This window comes from Anopheles maculipalpis, chromosome 3RL, assembly GCF_943734695.1.
Source record: "Anopheles maculipalpis chromosome 3RL, idAnoMacuDA_375_x, whole genome shotgun sequence".
Classification (NCBI taxonomy): domain Eukaryota; kingdom Metazoa; phylum Arthropoda; class Insecta; order Diptera; family Culicidae; genus Anopheles; species Anopheles maculipalpis.
The window spans coordinates 89515930-89532191 of NC_064872.1; the positions used below are offsets into that span (position 1 = coordinate 89515930).

General features: G+C 44.2%; 8 protein-coding genes across 8 annotated transcripts in view; 2 read left to right on the forward strand and 6 right to left on the reverse strand.

Moving 5' to 3' along the window:
• LOC126561167 (UDP-glycosyltransferase UGT5-like) overlaps positions 1 to 16262 on the reverse strand; it is a gene marked incomplete at its 5' end in the record, with an annotated part of 199997 nt that overhangs the window by 159586 nt on the left and 24149 nt on the right. The window lies entirely within an intron of this gene.
• On the reverse strand, positions 108 to 899 carry LOC126565962 (threonylcarbamoyl-AMP synthase). Its single transcript, XM_050223161.1, has one exon. The coding sequence runs from the start codon at positions 897 to 899 to the stop codon at positions 108 to 110; it is 792 nt and encodes a 263-aa protein (XP_050079118.1).
• LOC126563367 (DNA-directed RNA polymerase III subunit RPC10) lies at positions 953 to 1395 on the reverse strand. Its single transcript, XM_050220002.1, has 2 exons — positions 1242 to 1395; positions 953 to 1149 (listed from the first exon to the last, which is right to left on the reverse strand). Exons 1-2 carry the CDS (start codon positions 1380 to 1382, stop codon positions 964 to 966), a joined length of 327 nt encoding a protein of 108 aa, XP_050075959.1. The 5' UTR covers positions 1383 to 1395; the 3' UTR covers positions 953 to 963.
• LOC126563016 (mitochondrial inner membrane protease subunit 2) lies at positions 1728 to 2475 on the reverse strand. Its single transcript, XM_050219624.1, has 2 exons — positions 2128 to 2475; positions 1728 to 2058 (listed from the first exon to the last, which is right to left on the reverse strand). The coding sequence occupies exons 1-2, from the start codon at positions 2471 to 2473 to the stop codon at positions 1781 to 1783; spliced, it is 624 nt and encodes a 207-aa protein (XP_050075581.1). The 5' UTR covers positions 2474 to 2475; the 3' UTR covers positions 1728 to 1780.
• On the forward strand, positions 3026 to 5373 carry LOC126561851 (poly(A)-specific ribonuclease PARN-like). Its single transcript, XM_050218188.1, has 6 exons — positions 3026 to 3060; positions 3171 to 4152; positions 4231 to 4515; positions 4590 to 4645; positions 4719 to 4954; positions 5053 to 5373. Exons 1-6 carry the CDS (start codon positions 3042 to 3044, stop codon positions 5365 to 5367), a joined length of 1893 nt encoding a protein of 630 aa, XP_050074145.1. The 5' UTR covers positions 3026 to 3041; the 3' UTR covers positions 5368 to 5373.
• LOC126562366 (prostatic acid phosphatase-like) lies at positions 5915 to 7890 on the reverse strand. Its single transcript, XM_050218843.1, has 5 exons — positions 7673 to 7890; positions 7122 to 7220; positions 6808 to 7053; positions 6530 to 6715; positions 5915 to 6433 (listed from the first exon to the last, which is right to left on the reverse strand). The coding sequence occupies exons 1-5, from the start codon at positions 7859 to 7861 to the stop codon at positions 5915 to 5917; spliced, it is 1239 nt and encodes a 412-aa protein (XP_050074800.1). The 5' UTR covers positions 7862 to 7890.
• LOC126563081 (E3 SUMO-protein ligase NSE2-like) lies at positions 13300 to 14066 on the reverse strand. Its single transcript, XM_050219694.1, has 3 exons — positions 13982 to 14066; positions 13769 to 13896; positions 13300 to 13695 (listed from the first exon to the last, which is right to left on the reverse strand). Exons 1-3 carry the CDS (start codon positions 14064 to 14066, stop codon positions 13300 to 13302), a joined length of 609 nt encoding a protein of 202 aa, XP_050075651.1.
• The window catches only part of LOC126562209 (elongation factor 1-alpha), a 2968-nt gene continuing 1524 nt past the window's right edge, over positions 14819 to 16262 (forward strand). Inside the window, exons 1-2 of the mRNA XM_050218653.1 lie at positions 14819 to 14923; positions 16230 to 16262. The exon at positions 16230 to 16262 is cut by the window's right edge and continues 1524 nt beyond it. Coding sequence (XP_050074610.1) covers positions 16248 to 16262 — 15 coding nt within the window. The 5' untranslated portion in view covers positions 14819 to 14923; positions 16230 to 16247. The remainder of the gene's footprint in view (positions 14924 to 16229) is intronic.

A 16262-nucleotide genomic window follows, 5' to 3' on the forward strand; every position in this document is an offset into this window, starting at 1 on the left:
TGGATTAAGTTTTGTCTACTATATTTGTTAGGTTAGGTAAGCCTTCTAGATGCAAGCTGTTATGTTGTTCCATGCGTGTTAGTGACATTAACAGAGAGAAAACGAATTCAAACGCTTGGTCTAATGTTGTACTTTTCGACTATTTTTATAATTTCCTCCACCGACACCCCACGGCGGATGATCTTATAGTGTCCTGGTACGGACAAATCAATCACCGTCGAGGCTGCTCGCTGCGCTTCCGACAACCCCAACTGACCGCCATTGAACACGGCACCCAGTTCGGGCCAAAGTTCTTTGAATTCTGTTACTTTCAACGTACTTTGGCTGGAACTCTTGTTTGCACTGGTCAATGCGATAGGTTCACCAAAAGCTTCGCATACTTCCTGTATAAAACTATTCTCCGTTATTCTTATTCCTATGTTCGGCACATCGGGATTCAGCTCGCGAATTAATTTTGGAGACCTTTTCACCACTATCGTGACTGGACCCGGTAGCAACTCTTTCAGCAGCTCATCGACCAAATGATCTGACTCACCCCAGCACCGAAAGTCCTCGATCTTAGGTACACATATAGCGACGGGTTTCAGTTCATTCCTTTTTTTAATCTTGTACAGATTGCTTATCGCCTTCGGATTGTTGGCACTACACGTTAGCCCGTAAACCGTATCCGTCGGTATCGCAATAACTTCCCCATTCTTCAGCTTTTCCACTGCAACCTCTTTCGCATCCTTTTGGGAAGTTTTGATAACGTTGTATTGTTCATTAGCTAACCGTTTAGCATATTTGTTTGATATTTCGTTCACATCATGTTTAATCGTTCGTGTTCGTTTCATTACGTATCGCACAGAAGCCTTACGGTCACTCAACACCAACCTTCGACCAATAGATAACAACAACATTGGCTAATCAACACACAGGTTTCGCTGATCCATTATTATTAGGTGTATTATAGTCTTTCTGTTCTTAATCGCGCCAATTATGGCCACACGTTTGATTACAGCACTTGTAAAACGTCGTCATGGGCTCATCGGCCGAACGTGTTTGCATCTGCATAAAGTAAGCACGGTTATGCGAACAGGAAGGACATACAGCATCGGTCGAATCTACGTTTTCCCAAGCTGCCGAACCACCCATCACATGATCCACCTCCTGGAAAGTGGTACATATGAGTCATTGCAGATACGATAACGATAATATGCAAGAGGCATGAGGTCATCCACATTTGCACGTGGCTAACTTACTTTGAGCTTTGGGTAAATGCGGCTGGAAATTCTTTGCCGGATTTTACAAATGTACGGGCACGTATTGCAGGAAAAACGAAGCGCATCGGTGCCTTCCTCCACTAGCAGTAAGTTACCGCAGGTAGGACAGAACATCAACATCACTAAGTTTTAATAATTTGATCAACAAAACACATAACGTGGCTTGATTATTTACAATACTCATTCGGCACCAACAATTTTACGGATTTGCGAAACGTCACAATGACAAGGTTGATAGAAATGTCAAGGTTCATAAATAATATTACCGGAAAATTGGCCAACAAAAAAAAGCTTCCTGCGAAGGTTTTCGGTAAAAAAGGAGAGCCAATCTGCATGCATCATCCCCCTTCAACTGTGTATTTCAATTCACACACAGGCAGACCCACCCTGAACTACAACAGTACATAATTTACTGATTATGATAAGCGATTGGATTTGGTTGAAACTAAGAGATTGGACAATTACCTAGGATAAAGACTTTGTTCTATACAAGACAAAACTGCAGACACTTTTCTCTATCAATTCAGTCGATGCACATCTTCTATGGGTTGAACCAAAGGTGAAGAGGAGCTATTGTTGCTGTTGCTGCTGCTGCTACTATTACTATTACTAACAGTGTTTACGGCTTTTGTGCTCCCAGGGTTAGACTTTTTCCCCATTGCGATCGGAACTCTCGTTTTCGGTACGGTTGAGGGTAATTGTTGCCAGCGAGATGGTGGCCAAACAATCTGTGTCGCGCGAGCAGTCACCAGTCCCAACGAAACAGGACCGAATGTGTTGCTATCTAGTGAATTACCTGTAAAGAAAAAAAGAACATTTAAATTTATTTTCAATGCTCACACACACGCGCACCTCCTCAACTCACCTGTATGATCCCCTTCAACCCAGCAATGCCCTTCCGGGACCGTAACGTATGGCAGCTTATAGCCCAAGGTGGAGATCACATCCCCCTGCAGAGCGACGACGCGTTTGATAATCTTCTGGCTCGGGTCTTTCGGCGAGATGAGCGAAATGATGTCGCCCCGCTGCACGTCCATATTTCGAACGGCCCAGCGCGAAAGGAACACATAATCGGTAACGCTCGCGTCCGGATTGAGGACCGGTTGCATCGACACACCTTCGACCCGTGCCACATAGCCGACGCAATCGAGCAGGGTCACACCGACCGGGACACCGAGCAGCAGCGATTTGAGGAAAGTCGGAAACCGCATTATGAGACGTGAATTTCGTTAGCGCTCGCGACGACTAGAAGAGTTTGAGTTGGTTTCTGGCTTAAACTTTACAAAATAAATGTTGCCGCATCCTGCACGGTTGCCCCAGGAAGGCTGGGAAGATTAATTTTTGCTCCAAATATAAACAATTTTCCAATCCCAGTGCGAGGCGATCCTCCAAAAGCAGCTGGTGCTTCGATTGTTTAGGAAATTATTTGACTGACTGTTGACGTTTTCCGATGCGTTGTGTAATCCAGAGGCTGTCAAGCCGTCCGCGAACATATCGGATACGTATTTTTATTTTAAATCAGGTGTTCATATCAATTTCAAGGCTTTCTGGATTTTTTTAAAATGAAAATCAGCCTCGTTGGCATTCTGGCTGTGAACAAAATTATTAAACAAAACTCAAAATAACGATCGTTCCGTTTCGCAATTGAAGAAGGGAAGCATTCACCTGGCAACGCTGCCCCATTTGACATCAATGCGGAGTGTGTATAAACAATTGCAGTTTTCTTTCGGATCAATCTCGCGCCTTTCCAAGCTTCATCGAAATTATTAAAGTTTATCAATGGATATAACCAAAAAAAGTAATCATTTCATCCAATCCAGTTTCTATTATCACCGGGAATCCCGTGTCAATCGAAGCGCCGAGCTAATATTAACTCCCATTTCATGCTCATCTTTGTTTTGCTTGTAGACTTTCTCGAGCAGCTTCCATCGATTCGGGAAACGATTCGGAATGCAACGTTTTTTGCGATCGATTGTGAATTCACTGGGCTGGCTTCGGATCGTACCATCTTTCCGTTTGATACACCGGAGGAGGTGTATTTGAAGATGGTCGAAAATAGCCCCCAGTACATCATCATTCAGTTCGGGCTGTGTGCGTTTCGTGTTGAACCGCCAGAGGCAGTGAAGAAGGACGAGGAGAAGGAAGACACCGAACCGCGCGTATCGTACAAATGTTACAACTTCTACTGCTACCCGAAAGGCCGCACGGCCGTTTTCAGTTGTCAGGGTGAAAGTATGCGCTTTCTCGCCGACAATGGGTTCGATTTTAATCGACTCTTTCGGGAAGGACTTTCGTACGCCAACGAAAACGATGAGCAGCGGTACAGGGCTGACCTAAAGGAGCGGCAACAATCGCGTACGGCCACCATACTAGCCGCAGCGGAAGATGAATCGAATGATGAACAGTCCAAAGGTGAACTGGCTGCGGATGTTAATGCGATCCCGGTGCCTTTCGAACACCAGCAACAGGTGGACGATACGGCAGCGAGTATTGAAGAGTTTCTGCAATCGGACCGTCCGGAACTGATCGTCGGTAATTGTAATGCGTTCCAGCGGAAGCTCATCTATCAGTTGATAGAACAACGCTTTCAGCGAAAAGTTTCCACCTCGACTGTGTCGTTGGAAAACAATCAGAAGGCGATTAAGGTGGAACGAAAACGTACGTACGAAGAGGAGCAGGCGTTGGACGATCAGCGCCGAGTGCGGGAGAATGAGGATCTCGAAACGAGTGTCGGAATGTCACTTGTGCTACAAGAGCTTTCGAAAGCACGCAAGCTAATAATTGGCCATAATATGCTGCTAGATTTGTTCTACGTGCTGCGTCAATTCTTCAAGCCTTTACCAACGGATTATCAGGAGTTTAAGAAGCTTACGAAGGAATACTTTCCACTGTAAGTTACACACGGTCGGTGCAAATTGTCAGTTATTGGAACAAAGTGGTCTAATATTTGGTTTCCTTACCATTGCAGGCTTCTCGATACGAAGTATCTGTGTACGAACGCGGAGATTAAAGTAAATGTAAACTCGTCCGTGCTAGCGCACGTGTACGATGCGGTGAGCAAGGAACCCTTCACAATCCCAACGGTACATCCCGAGCTGCCTGATCATCAGTACAGTGTCGATGATGAGAAGAAGCACGAAGCCGGATACGATGCGTACCTTACCGGGCTGTGCTTCCTCGGGCTTGTCAGCCGGTTCAAGGTGAATCTGCTGCAACTGCACAAGGACACCACGTTGAGGCATTACATGAACAGGTAAGTCAGCTCTCTTGCCTTGCTTCTGCTCATGCTCGGAATAAAATGGACCTTTCCCGGCTATATTATTACAGAATATTCATTACCCGGCTAAACGATGTCAACTACATCTATTTGAATGGAAAAGAGCGTAAGTAGTTGTAAACGGAAACCCAAAAACCCGAGTTTTTTATTGTAACGGCAAATTTTTCGTTTTTAAACAGCGGCACAAACACGGGAACACATTTTCTACGTTACCTTCCCGGACAGCTGGCGCACCAGTGACATCCAAAGCAAATTTAAACCGTTCGGTGCGAACCATGTTAGCTGGCTGGACAGTACGTCTGCGTTCGTGTCGCTGCACAATCGTCTTGCATCGAGTTCGGTGCTGAAAACGATTGGCTACCATGTCGGCTTCAAAGTGTACAGCTTTGCACAGTTTACACAAATGAAACTGCAAGTATATACACTGCACCTTCTATATCCATCCTGACCAAATTCGCTTCTGCTGTTCGTTTCCATCATATTTGCTGAGCATTTTTGTTTTTACCCTTTCAGCGCCCTGGTATTAAACGAGGACGAATCGGTTCGGGTAGTCCTGTCGCAGGAGCTCCAGCAGGAGTACGACACACACAACCAGTCGATCAGTCGGGCGGGCAAGAAGAAAAAGAACAAAAAGAAGGCCATAAAATAGATAGCCCGTCCGGTACGACCGGCAAGCGGAAGGGAACAACGGATGAGGAACCGCCACCGTTGGTCGTCAACGAAACGGACAACGGGGATAACGGTAACGATGATGATGGTGGTGTTGGTGGTAGCTGGAGGACCGTTAAAAAGGCACGCAAAACTTTCGCCGACAACAACGATTGGTGAGAGGTATTGGTGTTTGCGTGCGTGCGTGTGGATCTTACATGTGACCCACAAGCACAAACAATTACTACATGTTACCCTGACAACAGAGAGAATACATACAGGGTTTTTGTGGGGATGTAACGAACAAGTTCGCCGATATATTGACTTGTTCACGTATTGACCTAACGGCGATATTAGAGCGATTCAACTTCTCGCTGATTGAATCAATAATATATATGAACAAGTCAATATCTAGGGAGAGTTTGTTCATTGTATCCTCGGAAAACCCTACAAATGAACCAAAGGGAAGTCACTTGTGTCTGGACCTGCGCGACTGCACACAGGCTCTGTTTTCGCGTCACCAGAGCGCTGGATGGAAAAAAATGTAGCGTGATAAATGTATAAAATTAACCTACTAATCTCGATTGTGATCTATCATTGCACCGGATGTGTGCGAAAACGGAACGAAATTAAGCATGGTCGTGTGTGTGTGTGTGTTTAGAGACGACTAATTTAATCACACCTTATGTTTAACCCTCCCCCCTCAAGCTAGTAATAATCCTTACGTCTAAGGTCCCGATGGTGGTGGTTCAACGGTATCGGGATGTTTCGCCACACAGTCTTTCTTCCAGTCGGTCGGTATAGTGGTTTGTAGGACCGTTTTTAGCTTCTCTATCGGACACAGCTCCGTACAGCCGGGTATCGTTAGACGCTGCAGTTTCTGTCCGAGCTGTTTCTGGCCGACGGTTACTAAGTACTGCCCATTGTTAGAATCGCGATACAGTTCGAGCACGCCCATCACACCATAGTCCGGGAGTACGGTGTCGTCCCAAACTTTAAGCGCGGACAGAATATTAACGACGGTCGAATCGTGCCCGGCGTAGAGCAAGATTTTCTTGTGCGTGCCAGTCGGATTTGCGATCAGCGCTTCCCATTCGTTGAGCGTTTTGCGCAGGAAGGGACCACCCTTGAGACGCTTCATCTCGTCAGTGTAGACGTTGAGGGCGTAGCTTTTCTTCGTTAGCGGTAGCAGCTTGTCCGGGTAGTAGGCTTTCGTCCAGACTGGCAGCTTAAGACCATACTCGGACTGCGTAAAGAAGAAACAATAATGGGGCAAAACATTTTAAAATAACGAAAGAGGGAGCACGTGCAGTATTACAGTTTGTTTTTGAGCGAGATGTACCTCAGCTTTAAGCGTACTGAACAGTGACTGTATGTCATCCGGATTCGCTATCTTCAGGCCAGTGATGAGCGTGAGATTCTCATACAATTGCTTGTTTTCGTTCATAAGCGTTACCACCTCGGGCAGCTTGAATGTTTCCTGAACCGTTTCAGTGTATCGTGGGCAGGACACACGCACCAGTAAAAGCTGTCATTAAAAGGAGAGATAGAGAAAGGCCTCATTTTGTATGATTTTTCACTTCGACCCAAGCAAGTAACTAAACTAACTAAATAACTAACCGTATCTTGGCTAAGCGGTTCACTGAAGTACGGTATCGGTTGCCAGTTTAGACGCCGGTTCCACTGGAGCGGTGTGTCTGCGGGTGGAAACAGGCCAGCTAGCACGAGCTGCATCGACATCTGTGTTCGCGAAACGCCAGTCGTCTGTACGTGGACATTTTTTGCACGGTACGTTGCACCGACAAACCGTCCATAGCGTTCACGCAACCAATTGCCAATCTGTTCATACACTGAGTATTTGCCTTTCTGTAAAGATTTAAAAATATTACGTTTATTACAATTGAACTAACGGATTGTGGGTTGAATCCTCTCACATTCGTCAGCTGTCCCCAGTCGTACGGTTCGAAGGTGTAGTTCACGTACGGATCGTTCGGATACGTATCGGCCGGTGTACGCTGTCCGTGGCGGAAAAACTGTGGAGCGATAGGACGATTCACACATAGTTAACAGCCCGCTTTTGATAATAAGTGTTAGAAGAAAGTGGTCCAGTGTAGTGTAGTGTTGTGCGTACTGAGTAAGAGAGTAAGTGAGTGATTTAAATCTTTATAATGAATTTTGAAAACTGTTTTGGGATACTAGTAGGGATTGAGTAAGAGTGAATTAATTGCTTGGACAGAGTTGTTATTCACTAGTCCAGTGATAAGTTTTTTTCTTATTTTAATGCATCTCCCTAATCGGATTCTGTTAAGATTCCGTTAAGCTGAGTGCATGGAAAACATATCAGCTATCGACAGGCATTCTAAGAATATAATGTTTGCAGTTGCCGGCGCAGCTTTCGTGGCTGTTACTAAGCCAAGCAATACACAGATTTTGCATAACTAGGTCACGTACACACACACACACCCCAAACATTTCGAACACTTACCACGTGCACCTGCTTCAGCTCGAGGCCGGGCCGTCGACCCAGCACGTGTAGAAATTCGCCACTCTCATCAGAAAGGTCCTCCGCGGACGAGGGTGCACCGTACACTCCGTACGCGGTAAAGAAGACAATCGTCGTGATCAGCACGCTGCACGTCAACATGATAAGCACACGGCGACTCAAATAATACATGGCGCAGCTGGATCGGAGCCCCTTCTTATATAGGCTGCCGTTCGCTGCTTAGAGGACGCACCGCACCGCAGTAAAGCTTTGAGGATGGGGTGGGATGGTGCGCAGATGATTATGCTGTGTGTTTGTCCGGGACGGTAGGCTATAGCTGTTTGTTAATTTGTTTATAGCCAAATCAAGACAAGAAACACAAGACACAAACGGTAAGATGGAAGTTTTGGGGCGCTGCTTTTGGGTAGGATGCCCGAACCAGTTAGTAATGTTTTCGTAGGGGTTGTCTGGTCCGCTGTGTCATGATGTGTGTGTGTGTGTGTGTTTTTTTTTTACTTGGTTCTAAGAGAGTGGGAGATACCGGTTTGTCCCGGCTGGCTGATGATGGTCACCGGTGATAAGTGAAACTCAGGGACTTGGGGCTTTCTGGTGTGTGGTGGGCACCATCCGGGGTATCAGGTTAGTTTGTGGTTTGGTTCGTACGTTCGGGTTCTGGCCGGGAAACGGTAACGTTCGTTGTGGACGCTGTTGTGGACGGTGTGTTGTCCGGTACCTGTATGCGAAATAGACGCACCTGAGGCAGTACGGACCGTGTGACGGCGGACAGCGTACGGGACGGTGGCCTAAAACGAAAAGACGTAATATCGAAGATGTGTAAATTTCGCAAAAGGATTTATGAAGCTGAAAATTGGAAGCCACAGTTGAGACGGTGGTCATCGAACCACCACCACCACCGGCATTACTGCCGCCTGATAACCTTGAACTTGATCATGATCATGATCGTGAGTAAATAATGAAAGACAACTTTGCCCTACTTATATTGCTTCCCACACAGATGGCCTGCGTTGTGATAACCTGTGCCACAAAATGGAAGACAATAGTTTTATAAATCGTGCACTGAATTGTCAACTATAAAAATTGCAGCACGTGTCAGGCTTCGAATTTCCGTTTTATTACTTAATTCACTTTGGGCTTAAAAATTCATCTCATCTCGTGTGTTATTCTGTGACGAAATGGCTTCCGAAAACCTGAAACCTCTCTCTGGCTCTTAATCTTTGTAATTATTTGACCCTTCAGGCTTATAGAATTACGGGAGCTTTTAGCTTGATAACCTCCTCAACGCTAAAATCATCGTTCCTAACATGTGGCGTGTAATCAATTAAGCGAAGCTTCTTGTTTTTTTTTTTTTGCTTTGCTTTTGCTTTGTGTTTTCAGACACAACAATCATCCATTTTAAACTCTTTGAGAACTACAACACGGCATCGACTTCGACACGTCTTTCTGTGCGATAAATTCTAATGCGTGTGTCGAAGAAGACAAAAAAAATCCTCACAGAACAAGCAAATAGCTGTCTTCTTACCCCGCTTATTTTAGCAGCGAGGGGTAATTTTTTTTCGCTTTCCCGGAACGGAAAAACACTTAAGTCAAGAGAAATAGGTTGAAGGGAAGCGTGGCTAGTATAATGTAGGTTTCAGTTATCGATCAACATTTGCTAAAGTCAATACAGAAGGCAGAACTTTGGTTAGTTGGTGGCTGCTGGGCCTACTGGCACAATTTTAAGCCAACTTTATCACTTAGATGGTACCTTTTTGGTCGCACGCACTTGCCGTTAAACTCGCACTCTACCACTGGGTCGAACTGCCAATGGATTCACCGTCCTCACGCGACGTACGATCCTGGCTGATGTGAAATTTGGACTGAAAATAAATCATTTCATCGGTCGCGAGCGCGTTACCGAGATGTGTGTATGTTGTCTATCCCAATAGCAGAGACAACGAATGCTGGGCTAGGGCTGTCCGACTGCAGCTAACCGTTTCGCACTATACCTTTCGTACGTACGCATAATTACCCGATCCATATCATTGCAATTGTTTGACGAACGAATCGCTGTGCCACGTTGTTACACTGACGAACGTACGATCGCGTACATACGCACTCCATCGTATCATCTTAATGTTCTTAAGGCTTCTACTACATTCGTTTCTGCCTCAGAATGGGCACCTAGCCCATGCCGTTGTCGAAATGTTCAACTACACATTAAATTATTCCAAAATAATAGCACAAAAAGTGCTGTAAAATTAACTTTTAGCCAACGTTACCAAACCGATTGGAGAAGTGTGCGACAACGGGATGCGTTGTTTTAAAATAAGTCATCCATCCTCTTGTCACGGCGCAAAAATTCCTGGGGGGGGGGGGTTATGCTGGGCATCCTTCTTCCCGTACCGAATTAATTCAGTGCATCGAAACAACCGTCGAAGGCACTGTCGAAAGTAAGCGAGTCTCTTTTGTGCTCGCTTTTGTTGAATAAAAAAAAAAAAAAGATACGATGTAAAAATATTCTATGTTTGGTTACATCAAGCCTAAACCAGAACCAGTTTTGGAGTTTTGGAATAAAGTATGGTAAAGGGTACCATGTACGATAAGGTGAAAGTGATACATAATTCACGTGATGGACGTGATGTACGTTAAGTGAAACCCTGGTTTCAATCCTGTCTGGCTATCTAGTGTGAAGAAGTCTTGTAAATCATCACAAGTAAGACGACCCAGTAGGGTCTTTAAAGCTGTGAAAAATGATAAAATAAAAAACATTTCTTATTCCATTACACTAGGCACAAAGCGAGAAGCTAGAGCGTGTACGCTGTTTAAGTGCTGTTTAGCAGGTACGTACAGGTGTTCTTGACTCTCTGACGATCGTTAAAAGATACATCTATTAGTCATAGCTTCTTACAATCGTTTGTATGGAAATTGTCGTGTTGATATTTAAATAGTATACATTCAAACATAAAAATAAGCCAAATTTGATTCACCATATAATATTCCTCTTTCTTGTAATCCATGTAATGAGGATTAATTGACGTTAAATTGTTTCTTTTCACGTTGTTTATCATAATTATATTTTCTTAGCCCTAAACCCATACACACAACCGTACCATTAGCTCACATGATATAAAGCCTCACATCATAAACCTTCAAAGCGGGATAGGAAACAGAGATAAAATTTGCAACGAAAAAAAAAAAACATCCTTCCAATAGCACCGCCACCGCCTGTAGAGAGCTTTGGCTCACCTGTTTATTCGAAAGTTACCAGTTCCTTCTCCACGAAGGTATGCCTCCTGGTCTAGGGTTGGGATGGCTCCATAACACATTGGAAAGGTTTTGAGTGGTGTACGGCGAGTGTCCGGAACTTTGAATTAGAAAATATATATTTCGCGGCTCACAATTATCACCGATCACGATTGGTGGATGCGATTTGGCGGTATTAATCCGTTCTGTACACCGATTTCCTTTCCTGGTAAAATTAACACTGCCACTACATACGGCTTTCGACACTGGTCTCACCGTTCTGCCACGTTCAATGTTTCACTCGTAAATGCGTTCAACCGTGAAACCTGTCTTCCATGTGCCAAGTTACTTCCCCTGTCTGTGAGTTCTTATCATCCGAGCGCTCTCAGTGGAATGTAATGGCGTTATCGGGCGGAAGGTTTATCTAGGCTTGCAATCTTGTGTAGAAACGTAGAAACTCCTAAATCAAAAAGCCCGTGGTTGAGCCGCACTTGTTACAGCACGCGCGCGGGCGCACTATACGCGAAAGCATCGCGAGTTCTCGGTGTAGTTTCATCAAACCGATTCTGATGAAGATCGTCACGATGAGGACCACATTCAAGCAGTCTTCACTGATGTCACCTTCGGGATGATGATTGATCTAATCACTATACAATAGGACGGCCAAATAATACTAATCTAACTACTGCTGTATGCACGCCGCAATAGTTAGCTACGCGCAACTCGAATGAGTTTGTATGTGGGGCCGGATTACCTCTGTGAAGGTTCTATGCACTTTATTAGCTCTAAGGTCAGCAGCAGCTAAGCAAACCGAAAGCGTACACGTAGTTTTCGTGACGCTGCTCACTTTTGTTGCGGTTCGGTTGGGGTAATTGGCAAGTGCTAATCGAACACTGGGGAAGCGCATCTTAATTGTCCACAAAATATTTACATGATTTTTTCAAGTGTCACATTTAGATTAGGCTATTTCGCTCTACATAAACTCTTCTTCTTGGCTTAACGATCTGCTAGGTCGCGCTGAAAATTGAATGCTTACTAGACTTGCCGATAACACGTAGTTGGATGGTCCGGATGGGATTTGAACCCCGGTCCTGCCGTTTGAAGACCGACACCGCTGTCGCTTCACTATCGGTCCATACATATAAATTAAAAAGATTAATAGTCCGAGAGATTTATTTATACGTATCTATTCGTCTGATCACAGGAGACCAAAACGGGCTCGCAACGGGTTGCCTCTGCAGTTTAACATCCACCTCAAGCAACTTAAGCTGAACATATCCTTGCGCAGCACAACCCATCATGGGGCAGCGGGTTCATGGGTTTCGCTCTAGCAGCTGTTCGATGGCAGTCTTTTCGTACACATGGTTACACTTTGTTATTGGATCGATCATATTAGGAATATCATCCTCGATCATCAATTCATCTTCATTGTTCTGATTCTGATCGGTGGTTTGTCCGTCCAGAGATGGATTTAGAAGTGGTTTGGCACATTGTACAAATTCCTTGTACCGTTTGTGGGACCTCACATTGGGTTTTTCTCTCGCTGGGGTTTTCTTTTTCTTCCCTGTTTTCTCCAACTTAGTTTTGTACGACTAAAACAATTGTTAGAAAAAGTATATTTATCTTGTAGGGTCGCGATATCAATGATGCAAAAAAGACGAAAAAAACTTGGCGCTGAATTTCAAAAGTACGCAATGGATGCAATGCACATTACATCCTATCTTAAAGAATTGAGAACAGGACAAGTTATGCTTTGTTGACAAGTAGAAAAGTGCACTTCGATGAAACAAAATTCTCAACAAAATCACGTCTTACTATAAGCATTCGCAACACTCCTCCTGTTAGATATCACGCAAAAGAATCACTACATCAGGTTAACTGTTAATTATCGAAGCTTCTCCCATCAATCCGATCAATCTCAGCTTTTACACATATTTTTCAAAGGCCTACTAAGATTGACCTATCCATTTTAGTCAACGCTTAATGAGTTTGTAGTATCTGACACCTCCTTAACACGTTCGGTACCAAGGATTATTCTGTCGATTGTTCTCCGCGAATGAGTTGGTGTATGGTGCTCGATTGCTTCTGTATTGGTCCAGATCCGGATGAATTTGTCATTCTCATCCTATCCAATACAAACACTGCATTTAGATAAGCAGTATCGTTCTTCTTCGGACTCAACTAGGGCCATCTAAAGGCTTACTAGACTTGCTGATACCACGTAATATTATGGAGAGTCGGTCCTCTAACTACAGCTCCGTTGCCGCCTCACCACCAAGCTGCTCTAGCTATCTATGCTTATGAAATTAAATGCTACATTCATTAAAAATTCCATTAATAGTTCAAAGACAACAATGAGATTTATTAATAATAATCCATTCCTCTGATTACAAGAGAGCTGAACGGGCTCGCATCAGTTGCCTCTGCAGTTTAACATCCACCTCAAGCAACTTAAGCTGAACATATCCTTGCGCAGCACATCCCATAATGGGGCAGCGGGTTCGTGGGTTTCGCTTTAGCAGCTGCTCCATGGTGGTCTTTTCGTACACATGATTACACTGCTTATTGCGCACCGGAACTTCTAACGGGCGCTTTGTTATTGGATCGATCATATTAGGAATATCATCCTCGATCATCAATTCATCGCCATCGTTCTGATTCTGATCAGTGGTTTGTCCGTCCAGAGATGGATTAAGAAGTGGTTTGGCATATTGTACAAATTCCTTGTACCGTTTGTGCGACCGCAAGTTGGGTTTCTTTTTCTCCAACTTAGTTTTGTACGACTAGAACAATTATAAGAAAAGGTATATTCATTAGCTTGTGAACACATTTTGAGTGGAACTATCGTATATTTACATGATCAAAGCCTTCAATGGTTGTTTCCCTGGACGAATCTTCCATTGCTTTCCGATGGTTGTTCATTTGACTGTCGATTACACACAATTTTTCCACCATTTCGGTATACTGGTTTAAATCTTTCGTTGCTTTAGAAGAAAAGGAAGAAAAAAATGGTTTTGTGATAACGATCTTATACTTGACGACATATCGATCGTCACCCGGTGTACTTACAATCACCACCGAACACTGCCGCTAACCGGACAATGTTGTACAGGCTGTCGCTGGTCGCACACATGTCTGTCTCGAGCATATTCATCTTGCAGCGTCACGATATTAATAGCACTGATGCAAAAAAATCCACTTGTTGCTAAAATTAAAAAGGACGCCAAATCGCAAAGGATACTGCCTCGGTGCTGCAAGCCGGTTGCGCAGAAGAGTGGTATGTTTACAAACTAATTTTAAACGCCTCTCGGAACGTAAACAAACGATTCAGCTGATGACAGCTAGAAAAGCTTCATCCGCATACTTTGAACGCCGTGTTGCGCTTGCTTGATATTTTGTTGCGGTGAAATACTCGCTTGCGTTAGTGTTGCAGTTTGATTTATTTATCTAAAGACATGCAGTTCTGGCTAATAAAATCGTACTTAACGCGCTGAATTTTTGTTTCAATCCCAATTCATGCATTCAAAAAGAAAAATGAAATGAAATCTAGCATGGGCAGAGAAGCAATAATTGCTTGCTGGAGAACTTCCGGTCAAGTATGCGTTTTCCGAAAGTGCGTTTTTTCTCTATCCAGCTTGCTGGCTAGTGGTGGACACCGTTTCTGGAACGCTCCTTCTTCTTTTCCCCGTTGACAGAACGGATACTTTAGTTACAAATTATTTGATTTTGCACAGTAATTGGTACTTTGTAATTTAAAAATAAATATTTAAACATAGAATAATATCCTTACACTCCTGTGTGGCTACGCGATTAGCACCAATAAATGAAATTGTCATGAGCCACAACTGTCACTCCCGGATTACAAGTGCTTCACGAAACCGTTCCCAATGGCCCAGCCCGTGGAAGTACATTCCAGTATAAAAGCGTTGGCGCCGTCCATTTTCTTCCTTCTTTTGTTCGTGTCTCTCGCCAGAACAAGTCATTCGCTAGCCCTTTGTTTGAATTCGAATTGTAAGTGTGAAGCTGGTGTGGCAAGTAAAATCAGTGTGGTGTACGGTGGGTGCAACTGACTTCGTAAGGAAAAGTGAATTATGTCGGACGATATAATCTGTTGTGGCAACTGTGGTGATGCTGATTAAGTTTGTGTTGAAATTGTGGGACATTTTTGGCTGTGAAGGCTCACCTGAAACGGTGGCATTTTTCCAGCGTCGGTGAAATAGTTGGACACGTGGCGACAAACTGTGAATAGAATCGCTTTCAATTTTTGGAATTCAATTCTAATTTTGGTGCATGTGCATTTGATGGGGGTGAAGTATGAAATTAGTTGTGCCTAATTAGATGTTTTTTTCGGGAATGCTACATTCCTGATGGAAGGAATTTCATCAGGGTGTACCGACTTCTGGTGAGAGTGTAAATTCTACACGTGGAGCTACGGGTAACCATTTGATGGGGAAGCTGTTTGTGCTTCTCACGTTGCAACTTTCCGGGATTGAAAGGTCGAACTTGATCCCTTAGTTTTAGGTACAACGTTTTGAAATTCTACCCTTCTTCAATTAAAGTGGGAAGGTAGAACCATTTCAAACATGGCGCCGGGTACACTGTCTGGAAAAGACTCGCGGGCACGATGGGATGAGAGAAAGAACTAGAAGCCGGGCAGCCATTTTGGATAGGCCTGCTGCGATTCTGGTGTTCGGAGAAGTTCGCTGGAGAAGACTAGCAAACTGCTGCAGCCTTTCTCCAGCGCTGACTCGAATTTAACTACACCTTCAGTGGTGAAATAGTACGAATTATCATTTTGTACTTCCGGCTTATTTGCAGCACGCGTGAGTCACTTGCGATGGAAAAATGACCGCATGAATTTAGCCGATTTGTTGGCCGTTCATATGTATGTGTATGCGTGTTAACCGTTGCCGTCTGCTGCTGATGTGCCGAGCGCAAAGCAGTAGGCGATGTGTGTGTGGTACACGCACACATACACACTCGCATGCGCACACACACACACTCGCATATACACACACATTCTTGCTTATGGAAAAGTGAATGTGTATGCGTGGAGTCTGTATGCGAATGGAGAAACGTGTGCATACGTGTATGTTCGATAAAACTGGAAAGCGAATTGCACACTAATGCACGTACACACACACACACGCACACCACAAGAAATTATCTCATCTTAATTCGCAACGTCCCTCTCCTTACGAACATGTAGTTGCAAATTTTCCGCGATTGGGTGGAGCATGTTCTTCGTATATATTGAAGCCATTTTCAATTAATTTTTTACGATCATTTTTTGGCTTCCACCCCTCCCCTCCTCCAGTAAACGGTCTACATCAAAATGGGTAAGGAGAAG